The following is a 12,112-nucleotide window of genomic DNA, read 5'->3' on the forward strand; positions in this document are numbered from 1 at the left end:
CAAGTAAACTGAGGGATGACTGTCTCTGACAAACCCACAGCTAACATCATATTCAACAGTGAAAAGTTGAAAGTTTTTCCTCTAAGATCAGGGACAAAACAAGGATGCCCACCCTTACCACTCCTTTTCAACACAGTACTAGAAATTCTATCCAGAGCAATTAGGCAAGAGAAAGAAATAAAAGGCATCCTAATATGAAAAGAAATAAAATTGTTTCTGTTTGCTGACAACATGATCTTATATATAGATGACCCTAAAGACTCCACACCAAGAAATTCTTATAACTGATAAAAAAAAATTCAATAAAGTTGCAGGATTCAAAATTAACATACAAAAATCAGTAGTGTTTTCACACACTAATAATAAACTATATGAAAATGAAATTAAGAAAATGCTCTGATTTACAATAGCAAACAAAAATAAAATACTTAGGTAAAATATTAACCAAGAAAGTGAAAGACCTGTATGATAAACACTGTTGAATGAAATTGAAGAAAACACAGTAGAAAGATATTCTGTGTTCTTGGATTAGAATAATTAATATTATTAAATGCCCATACTACCCAAAATGATCTACAGATTCTGTGCAATTCTTATCAAAATTACAATGTCATTTTTCACAGTAATAGAAAATAATTCTAAAATTCATACGGAACCACAAAATACCCCAAATAGCCAAAACAATATTGAGCAAAAAGAACAAAGCTGGAGGCATCACACTCTGATTTCAAAATATATAATAAAACACTTATTATCAGAACAGCATGGTACATGCACAAAAATGGACTATCAACCAATGGAACAGGACAGAGTGTGCAGATATAAATCCATACATTTATGGTCAATTGATTTTTTTACAACGGTGTCAAGAACACCATTGTAAGGAAAGGATGGTCTAATTCAATAAATGGTGCTGGGGAAACTGGGTATCTACATGCGGAAGAATGAAATTTGACCCTTATTTTAAATATAAACAAAAACCAACACAAAATTCATTTAAAAATGTAAGACCTAAAACTAAAACTACTAGAAGAAAACACAGGCGAACATCTCCATTACTTTGGTCTGAGCAATGATTTTTTTTTAAATATGTCCTCTAAAGCACAGGCAACAAAAGCAAAAATAGACAAACAGGATTGCATCACACTGTAAAGCATCTCCAGGAAATAATACTAATAATTAAAACCTAGATGACAGGCTGATAGGTGCAGCAAACCACCATAGCACATATATACTTGTGTAACAAACCTGCACATTTTGCTCATGTATCCCAGGACTTAAAGTAAAATTTGTTTAAAACATTACACAATAAAATATATCAGAAGCCTAACTACATTTCCAGAAAGTGGCCTTAAATATAACAATGATTTTGCAAAGATTTGATCCATGTTCACAGGGTGAGCGTTTTTCAACAACTCTTATCTGTTGTTAAACCAACAAGATCTAAATATCCCTCCTGCTTAGTGGAGACAAGACTCAGTTCTCTACTAAACAATCTGTGAAGGAACAAAGGACTTCATATTGGCATCAGAGTGCAGAAGAAAAAACGTTTTGTTCCCAAATCAAAGGAATGACAAACTACAAATATATACTTATTTTTCATTTAGACTTTGTTCAGTATCAAATTTAAAATACTATCTCCAATAGCATATGTTTGTGTTATGATAGAGGCATAATCCACATAATAAAACAAAATTTTTGATCATCTTTCTGCAACTGATTTTTCTCAAATCTGGCCAGCTTTACAATGATCTATGTGACCTGCTTGGCCCCATGAAAATGTGGGTTTACAAACTCTGCTCTCCACTTTCTGGTTGTATCTGAAGCAAATCATAATTCAAGCTCACAATGAGAACTAGGAGGAAGATATGAAGGAAACTGTCATTATTAACTAAAAAGTGACTGGAACGGAATGAAAGAGAGAGGAGTAAGACTCTACAGCCCCAAGACACAGCATAGTCATAATCTCTAAACTCAAACTCCCTGGGTTCAAATCTTAACTATATCACTGACATTTTATGTGATATTGGACAGTAAAATAATTTTTTTTTTTTTGAGACGAAGTCTCACTTTGTCGCCCAGGTTGGAGTGCAGGGGCATGATCTTGGCTCACTGTAACCTCTGCCTCCCAGGTTCAAGCGATTCTCCTGCCTCAGCCTCTTGAGTAGCTGGGACTACAGGTACATGCCACCATGCCTGGCTAATTTTTGTATTTTTAGTAGAGATGGGATTTCGCTATGTTGGCCAGGCTGGTCTTGAACTCCTGACCTCAGGTGCACCCACCCACTTCAGCTTCCCAAAGTGCTGGGATTACAGGCATGAACCACCGTGCCCGGCCTCTGTCTCTTTATTCATAAACTTGAGATAATCATGGAACCAACTTCATAGTGTTGGTATGTGAGTAGGTTGTGAAAGTGCCTTACACAGAGAAAATCACCCAATAAGGGTTTACTACTTATTATCTCTTTTACAGACAGGTTGTTCTGATCGAGGTCTGGAAAATTATGTAAAAATCAAAGGATAGAATGATGTGAGGATATGTATGCAGAGAAGGAAATAAGAAATGCTTTTATTCGACAGCAAAGGGTAAGGTGTTGGGAGTCCAGATAGGAGTACATGTGCTCTGTAAGACACAAAATGTTGGCGTTTTTCCTTTCTTCATTTGAGAATGTCATTGAAAATTCTTGAGCTGGATAAAAACAAAGATTACAGTGTTGTTTAAGAAGTTAATTCTCAAGGCTGAGCGCGGTGGCTCACGCCTGTAATCCCAGTACTTTGGGAGGCTGAGGCGGGTGGATTCCTTGAGGTCAGGGGTTCGAGACCAGCCAGGCCAACATGTGAAACCCCGTCTCTACAAAAATACAAAAATAAGCAGGGCATGATGGTGCGTGCCTGCACTGCCAGCTACTTGGGAGACTGAGGTGGGAGAATTGCTTGAACCCGAAGTGGAGGCTGCAGTGAGCTGAGATCGTTCCACTGCACTCCAGCCTGGGAGACAGAGTGGGACTCTGTCTCAAAATAAATAAATAAATAAATAAATAAAAAGCTAATTACCAACTAATATGGATAATAGGTGTTGGCACAAAGATATTTAAAGTTTATTTTCAAGCTTCAATTCCACCTGGGAAGGGAGGAAGAAGCGTACTTAGCACCTGGCTGCCTGCCCCCAACTTCACTCCAAACACAGCTCTGTTGTCGTATTTTTCATATGCCTTTACCATAGAGTTTTGTTTACACAAAAGGTTTAGTGATCTTAAAACATCTTTAAGCCACTGATTTAGAATGGTATTTCATTGTCAACATGACTACACCTACCAAATTCAATAATGGTAAAATCCCAACTATTACTATTTTCAAGAAAAAGAAATTTTCTCTGTGCTGAAGGCTCTGCCCAGAGCAGGGCTCCCCTCATGTCTCTGTCCTCAGGCTGCAGATGAAGGGGTTCCGCATGGGGTCACCACAGTGAACATCACAGCCACGACAGCGCCCTTCACAGCGCTATGATTCGTCGATGGGCACAAATAGAGACCAATCGTTGTCCCATAGAAGACACACCACAGACAGGAGGGAGCCACAGCTGGAGAAAGCCTTCTGGATGCCCCCAGCAGAAGGGGCCCTGAGGATGGTGGAGACGATTCTTGCACAGGACATGATGAGGAGTAGGAATGGGATGACAAGGATGAGGCCTCCCCTGAAAAATATCACCAACCCATTGACTTGCATGTTAGAGCAGGCCAGCTTCAACAAGGGAGATGTATCCCAGAAAAAGTGAGGAATCACATTGTCAGCACAGAAGGACAGCCTGGTCGTGAGCAAGGTGCAATGTGTGGCATGGGCAGTGGTCAGCAGCCAGGAGAGTGCCAGCAGAGCAAGGCAACACTTGGGGCTCACGACAGTGGTGTCGTGCAGAGGAAAGCAAATAGCCACATAGCAGTGATAAGCCATGACCACAAGGAGGAAGCTTTCTAGATCTGAAAAATATAAGAAGTACATTTGGGTCAGGCAGTCTGCATAGGGGATGGATGGGTCTTGGTTCTGCATGTTCTGCAGCAATCTGGGCACTGTGACCGAGGAAAAGCAGAGGTCAGAGAAGGACAAGTTGCTGAGAAACAAATACATAGGCGTGTGGAGATGGGAGTCCAGTCGAATGAGGACAATGATGAGGAGGTTCCCCAGGAGGGTGGTAAGATACATGGCCAAGAACAGGGCATAGAACAGGTTCTGCTGCTCGGGTTGGATGGGTAGGCCCAGGAACAGGAACTCTGAGATCATGGTTTGGTTCTTCTTTGTCATTCTGTGACTCTATTATCCTTAAGAAGAATGTAAGGCACCTTAACACCTACAGGTAACCAATAAACCTATCTCTATAATGTGTGGCCTATTTTCAAAGAGACCATGAATGAGAATTTAGGCACAGGTGGCAGACTGGCCTCTGAATCCCATCATCTACTGAAATTGCCCAATGGAAGCCAGTGACGACTCTAAATTCCCATCTCTAAATCCAATAACCTATCACATTTAACACTAATGATCACCTCCTTCTTCATGATACCCTCCCCTCACTTGGCCCGGTGACACTCTCCCTCCCTACCTTGCAATACTTCACACTCTCCTTGGACAACTGCTCCTGTTCCATTATTTTTGAATATTGGTGCTTCTCAGAGCACTGTCCTTACACATTTCCCAAATATGACAGTGAGTCCCAAATGTACTTCTTCAACCCACACCGTTCCTCTGGGCTACAGACCTGGATGTTCAGCTCCCTGATGACCATCTTATGTGCATGTTTCATGGACACCCCAAGCCTCATCTTTCTGATACTAAGTCTGCTGTCTTCTCTGCCCCAGGTGTGTTCCACTCCAGTATTCTCTCGCTGCCTATGCCATCTACGGGGTCCCCAAGCCAGAAACCTGACAGTCATCCTTGACTCCTGCCTACCCCTCACTTCCCTCATTCAATTACCACATCTTGATCAATTCCTCCTTCTAAACATCCCTCCTTATGCTCACTGCGTGCACCCCACAGCCACCTTTCAGGTCAGCTACTTTTCTCACCTGCACCACTGACGCAGATATGGTCTCCAAACATCTACTTTTGCTCTCTTTAAATCTATTGACTTTAGGCTGGGCACGGTGGCTCATGCCTGCAATCCCAGCACTTTGGGAGGCTGAGGCGGGTGGATCGCCTGAGGTCAGGGGTTTGAGACCAGCCTGACCAACATGGGGAAACCCCGTCTCTAATAAAAATACAAAAAAATTAACCTGGTATGGTGGCGGGCGTCTGTAATCCGAGCTACTCGGGAGGCTGAGGCAGGAGAATCACTTGAACCCAGGAGGTGGAGGTTGCAGTGAGCCGACATCGTGCCACTGCACTCCAGCCTGGGTGACACAGCGAGACTCCATCTCAAAAAAATAAAAAATAAAAATAAATAAATCTATTGACTTTATCCTGAATCATCCTTTTTGTAACTCAAACCTGCTCATGTCACCATCTAATTTAAGAGTTTCTCATTTCTGTTAACATAATGTCCAAAGGAGTTAAAATGAACCATAAGACCCTGTTTTACCAGGTGAACTCTCTCCTGCTTACCTCTCTCTCTCTCTCTACTCCAGGAACAATACTGGATTTCTCCCAGTATCTCAAAAGCATCTGCTCTCACCCACCATGATATATCACAGTAACATTGCCTTGAACATGCTGTCTCAACCCCATTCCATCCCTTCTCCTTGAAACTCATCCTTTAGATCATTAAATATGGTATCATTTTTTCTTTGCTAGACTTTAATAATTGAGACAATATCTATCTTGTTCACTGATGAACCTCAACATCTACAGCAATATATGCCACAATATATATATTTGTGCTACCTAAGAGACTACTAAATTATTTCAACAGAAACCAAAACCACTGGAGATTAGAACATCTGCTGCCACCAGGCCTTTCCAAATCAAGAATTCCTTCTTATAAATCCTTTGTTTTGATTTCTAGGTAACTGCACTGTAGATTTGCCAGCTTCATTCTAAAATATTACCCCATCCACAGCTACCTTGTAACATGGCTTAATGCCAGCCTACTGAGTCAACAAGGCTATGATTTTTTTTTCTTGCGATTCAGCTTACCCAATATCAAGATATCGATGTGGGCAGAAATGAGACTGATGTGGAAGTTTAAAGATCATGGGAAGGCCAGGCATGGTGGCTCACACCTGTAATCCCAGCACTTTGGGAGGCCGAGGTCACCTGAGGACAGGAGTTCGAGACCAGCCTGACCAATATGATGAAAGCCCGTCTCTACTAAAAACACAAAAATCAGCCAGGTGTGGTAGAGGGCACCTGTAATCCCAGCTACTCGGGAGGCTGAGGCAGGAGAATCACATAAACCCAGGAAGTAGAGGTTGCAGTGAGCCAAGATTGCGCCACTGAACTCCAGCCTGGGCAACAAGAGCGAGACACTGTCTCAAAAAAAAAAAAAAAAAAAAAAAAAAAAAAAAAAAAAAAAAAAAAAAATTCATGGGAAAAGGATTAAGTACATTTCCAATCTCTCAGACCTAGCTCCTGGTCTCCTCCAGATTCCCCTCTCACACTGCAATCCTGAGGAGTTTTCAGAACTTCTACAAACCCTGAAGATACAGAAGGGACCCTCGTTACAGGATATTTAACAGGATCATGGGGGTTAACCCAGCCAGATTAATGTGTACAGGAAAAGGAAAGATGTGGTGCTGTGATTTACTGATGAGAAGAATCTATCTGATTCTCTGGGAATTTCCATCCTGGGAACTAAGTTGGTACCATCTCTTTTTAAAATGTGTGATTATGGACCCCAAATCAGTCAGATATCACAAATGCTGCCGTTGAGAAGATGAGGCATATGGGCTTTGGCTGCTCTTTTCATTTCTCTGCATCTTAATTTCTTCAGCTGTAAAATAGGAATACTGACTTAACTCTGCTGACGGCACAAAGCAGCGATAAAGTTGAAATCTCTTATGAAAATTCCTTCCTTACATGACTCCATTATGTAACACAGTTGACCCTTGTACAACACAGGGATTAAGGGCACCAACCCCTGTGCTGTCGAAAATACACAAATACATTCTGACTGCCCCAAAACTTAACTACTAATAGCCTACAGTTGACCAGAATCCTTACAGATAACATAAACAGTCGATTAACACACATTTAGTATGTTATATTCTTACAATAAAGTAAGCTAGAGAAAAGATGTTACTGAGAAAATCATGAGGAAGACGAAACATATTTACTAATCATGAAGTAGAAATGGTTCATCATAAAGCTCTTCATCCTTGTTGTCTTCATGTTGAGTAGGCTGAGGAGGGGGGTTAGTCTTGCTACTCAGGGTGGCAGAGGCAGAAGAAAATCTAAGTGGACCCAGGCAGTTCAAACCTGTGTTGTTCATGGGGCAACTATACTTATGAATACTATTTTAAATAAAGAAATTGAATCTGGTAAACAGCAATCAAGATATTTCTAGAATGTTCAACAGTAATTTGGATTTTACAGTGCCTAAAGAACAGTCCCACATAGTCACACCATAGAACCCTAGTAATCAGGACCCTAAGGTTGGAAGGACCCACAGGGACACAGCTTCCAGCCTAACTTACCAGGTATATCTGAAAGGAATCCCGAGGCCTGGACCTGGGAGCCTTTGCTCTTTTCTGCACGTTTGATACATGGAGATGCAGCCTCTGTCGTCATCATCTAAGTCCACCCTGTCCCTTCACACATCTCCCAGTCTATGTTTTCCAGGTTCTAGACACAGTAGGTCCCAGTGGATCCCAGGCCCTGGTGAAACTTATTAACAACAAGCAAAGTAATTGCCCATGATCCCCTGGGACAAATCTCCTAGGAGGTCTAGAGCAGGCACTACTTTATAGCTGCCCATCCTGGGGTAGGAGAACAGGCAGAACAGGAAGCAAGATCATCCCCAAGTCCCACCAGGGATACTGTTCAGACCACAGCAGTCCACAGGATCTCTTCCTCGTCTGCATATTTCTTTATTTTATTTTATTTTTTGAGATGAAGTCTGGCTCTGTCGTCCAGGCTGGAGTGCAGCAGCATGATCTCAACTCACTGAAACCTCCGCCTCCTGGGTTCAAGTGATTCTCCTGCCTCAGCCTCACAAGTAGCTGGGATTACAGGTGACCGCCACTGCTATTTTTTTTTTTTCCTGAGGCCGAGTCTCACTCTATCGCCCAGGCTGGAGTGCAGTGGCACAGTCTCTGCTCACTGCAACCTCCACCTCCCAGGTTCAAGCGATTCTCCTTCCTCAGCCTCGCAAGTAGCTGGGACTACAGGCACCCACCTCACGCCTGGCTAATTTTTTGTTTTTAGTAGAAATGGGGTTTCACCTTATTGGCCAGCCTGATCTTGAACTCCTGCCCACGTGATCCACCTGCCTTGGTCTCCCAAAGTGCTGGGATTACAGGTGTAGGCCACTGCGCCCAGCTAATTTTTGTATTTTTAGTAGAGATGGGATTTCACCATGTTGGCCAGGGTGGTCTTGAACTCCTGACCTCAGGTGGTTCCCCCACCTTGGCCTCCCAAAGTGCTGGGATTACAGGTGTGAGCTACCACGCCCGGCCCGAATATTTCATTCTTTTAATTCCTAAAATATTTGCTTTCCAAAATCTAATGAATTGCTCTGTGTTGTCCAATTATTACTTCAAAAATGTTATCCTAAAAATGAAGAAAGAAAAGTTCTTTATTGATCAACTAATTCAATCATCCAGTCCCATCATGTATGTCTGCTATATTTAGGAAAACCCATTTTGAGTTATTTCCACACATCCCTCATCCCTGAATGTTGAAATCTAATCCCAGTCTCTAAACACAATACAACTGCTACCTCCACACAATTACATCCCAATTTCTCCCGGCCACATATGACAACTTTATCTTGGGTCTTTAGGGGTTAAGAGGGTGTAAAAAGATAAATGGAGAGACAGTGGACTTCTGAGAAAAGTAACTACATTTGCAAAGACTCAAGAGGTCGAGACAACATGGCATAGTCAAGAAACTAAAGGACGTTCCGTGTCCAGATGCGTACCGTGTGAAGGAGAGAACTCAAGGGGAGAAAGAGCGCCAGGCAACGTCCTGCTTCTGCAAGGCCTTGTGAGATGCGGTCGGCAGCACCACCTTCATCCCAAGGGGAAAGTCTCTAACTGGTTTCAGGCAGGGCAATTAGATGCTTAGATTTCATTGGTAGAAATGTAAATCTGATTAAAGTGAGGAGAGTAAACTAGCATTAATCAATCAGAAAGGCAGATTAATCATTTACAAGGTTATTTCAGTAACTCAAGGTGAGAGATGATGCTAACCTGCATTAAGGTAGTGGAAACAGGGCCTCAATTACACATACTGGAGAAATATGGATGCCTGTAAATATTCTTCACTAATCTTCATTTCAATATGAGAAAATAAAATAAAACTTTAATTCATGTGGTGAAATAAAGGGTAACTATCAAGGGATCATAGTTGCCAAAGAATATCTTCTTATATAAGTAGTGTGATTTTTTTGTCCACTAAATGTTTTAACCAAACTAAGATTTCCTGATTTTTTTTTTTTTTTTTTTTTTTTTTTGAGGCAGAGCCTTGCTTGGTCACTCAGGCTGTAGTGCAGAAGTGCAATCTTGGCTCATTGCAACCTCCGTCTCCTGGATTCAATGAACTCTCATGCTTCAGCCACTCAAGTAGCTGGGATTACAGGCACACATCACCAGGTCCGGCTAATTTTTGTATTTTTGTACAGACGGGGTTTCACCATGTTGGCCAGGCTGGTCTCAAGTGATCCTCCTACCTTGGCCTCCCATAGTGCTGGGATTATAGGCATGAGCCACCAGGCCAACGACATCAGTCTCTTCAAATATAAAAGAGGCAGACCTCTGCTTCCACATAGGATATAGTGGGTTCTAGCAAGCTAAAATGATCCTCTGGCAACAATTAGAATTTTAAAAGGTAAAATTTATATCATAATTTAAAGGTATCAAAGAGTTGCAGAATCAACAAAAACTACGTAACCTAAAATTTGAGAGAGAGGATGACCATTCTAAGATGAGCTTACTCCAACTAGCTGTTCTTTGCCTTGGGAAAAGTAGTTGCTGAATCTGGGCATGGAATGAAGTAGAGGATCTGTGCTGGGGACATGAAAGCACTGAAGCATGTAGCACTAACCCAAGACCAGAATAACAACTTTGAAGCATGAGGGGCCTCAAACCCATGTACTGTTCTCCCCATGAGACATTTGCTGACTCTGATAGAAGGCCGGAAATCTAGGCAGACGCTACTAAAACAGAGAAAAAAAAATCTCCTGCCGACTTTCAGGACTGAGGAAGAAAACACACCGTTAGAAGAGGCCTTTTTCGAACACATATCTGGTCTCTCCCTCAAGATACTTGCCAAATGTTGAATTTGCATGGCGGCAAATTCCAAAGAACTAAGCTAAAAACCTCTGAAGAAAATTTCTCACTACTTTTCAGGGCTAAGGAGATGACGATGCATGAAAATCTCAAGAAGGAAACAACCTAGGAACGGGAGTAAACTTAACCTTCCTAAAGTTACAAGCCAATCCTAAGCCCAAACCAATTCTTGACTGAATTGAGGTGGTCAACCCACTCACCGTATCTGCATAAAAAAGGAAAAGAAGAACCATTTCCGGTAGAGAAAACACCACTTGAAGCCACTATACCCCTCGTATCCTGAATCCCAGCACATACTAAAAAATTACTACATACATGCAAGAGGCAAAATTACATGCCTACTAATTAAGACCAAAAAAAAAAAAAGATTGAAAGATGATTCTGATCTTCGAGGTGGCAGACAAGGAATTTCAAATAACAATTAGTATGTGAACTAGATAAAAAGACGAATAATTTTAAATAGCAAATGGCATAAATAAAAAGCACAATGGACATTCTGGAAGTGAAGAATAAGGTGTCTGAAATTAAGAACTCAGTGGATGAATTTAACAAGTAGGGCGGCCGGGCGCGGTGGCTCACGCCTGTAATCCCAGCACTTTGGGAGGCCGAGGCGGGCGGATCACAAGGTCAGGAGATCGAGACCACGGTGAAACCCCGTCTCTACTAAAAATACAAAAAATTAGCCGGGCGCGGTTGTGGGCGCCTGTAGTCCCAGCTACTCGGGAGGCTGAGGCAGGAGAATGGCGTGAACCCGGGAGGCGGAGCTTGCAGTGAGCCGAGATCGCGCCACTGCACTCCAGCCTGGGCGACAGAGCGAGACTCTGTCTCAAAAAAAAAAAAAAAAAAAAAAAAAAAAAAAAACAAGTAGGGCATAGCAAGATACACAGTCAATAAACTATGAGACAAGTCAATATAAAATACCTAAACTGAAGCACAAAAAAAAATTAAAGGAAAAAACCCCAGATGCAGCCATAAGAGATACATGGAACATGCACAGAAAGCCTAATTATGTATCACTGGAGTCCCAGAAGGACAGGAGAAAGAGAATGGAACAGGATCAGTGTTTGAGAAGATAATTAACCAAGAATGTTTCAAACCAATAAAAGACATAACACTACAGGTTGAAGGAGCTCAGCAAATCCCAGGCAGTATAAACTGAAAGAAAACCAAACATAGGCATATTGGTGAAAACTACCGAAAACCAATTATCAACAAAAACCTGAAAGCTGTTGGGGAACAGGGTCTCAATAACTTCAAAGAACATGTCTTAATCCATTCAGGCTGCTATAACAAAATAGTATAGACTGAGTGACATACATAGCAGAAATTTATTTCTCACACTTCTGTCTGGAGGCTGGGAAGTTCAAGATCCATTTGCCAGAAGATCCAGTATCTGGTGGGTACTCACTTCCTGATTCACAGATGGCCATCTTTTTGCTGTGTCCTCACATGGCAGAGGGGGACAAGGGAGCTCTCTGGAGTCTCTTTTAAAAGGACACTAATTCCAGTCAGGCACAGTGGCTCAGGTCTGTGATCCTAGCACTTTGGGAGGCCGAAGCAGAAGGATCACTTGACGCCAGGAGTTCAAGACCAGCCTGGCCAACATAGTGAAACCCAGTCTCTACTAAAAATACAAACATTAGCCAGGCATGGTGGCGCATGCCTATAATTCCAGCTAC

The 12,112-nt window shown here is 42.0% G+C and overlaps 1 protein-coding gene across 1 annotated transcript; it reads right to left on the minus strand.

Annotated features, from left to right (window-relative positions):
- Positions 1–3,004: 3,004 nt before the first annotated feature.
- LOC101002083 (olfactory receptor 1E3) lies at positions 3,005–5,205 on the minus strand. Its single transcript, XM_031657213.1, is given in 3 exon segments — positions 3,005–3,425; positions 3,427–3,552; positions 3,554–5,205. Coding segments are annotated over 3 exon segments (1,014 nt in total). The 5' UTR covers positions 4,294–5,205; the 3' UTR covers positions 3,005–3,277.
- Positions 5,206–12,112: the final 6,907 nt, after the last annotated feature.

This window comes from Papio anubis, chromosome 17 (genome assembly GCF_008728515.1).
Source record: "Papio anubis isolate 15944 chromosome 17, Panubis1.0, whole genome shotgun sequence".
Taxonomy (NCBI): domain Eukaryota; kingdom Metazoa; phylum Chordata; class Mammalia; order Primates; family Cercopithecidae; genus Papio; species Papio anubis.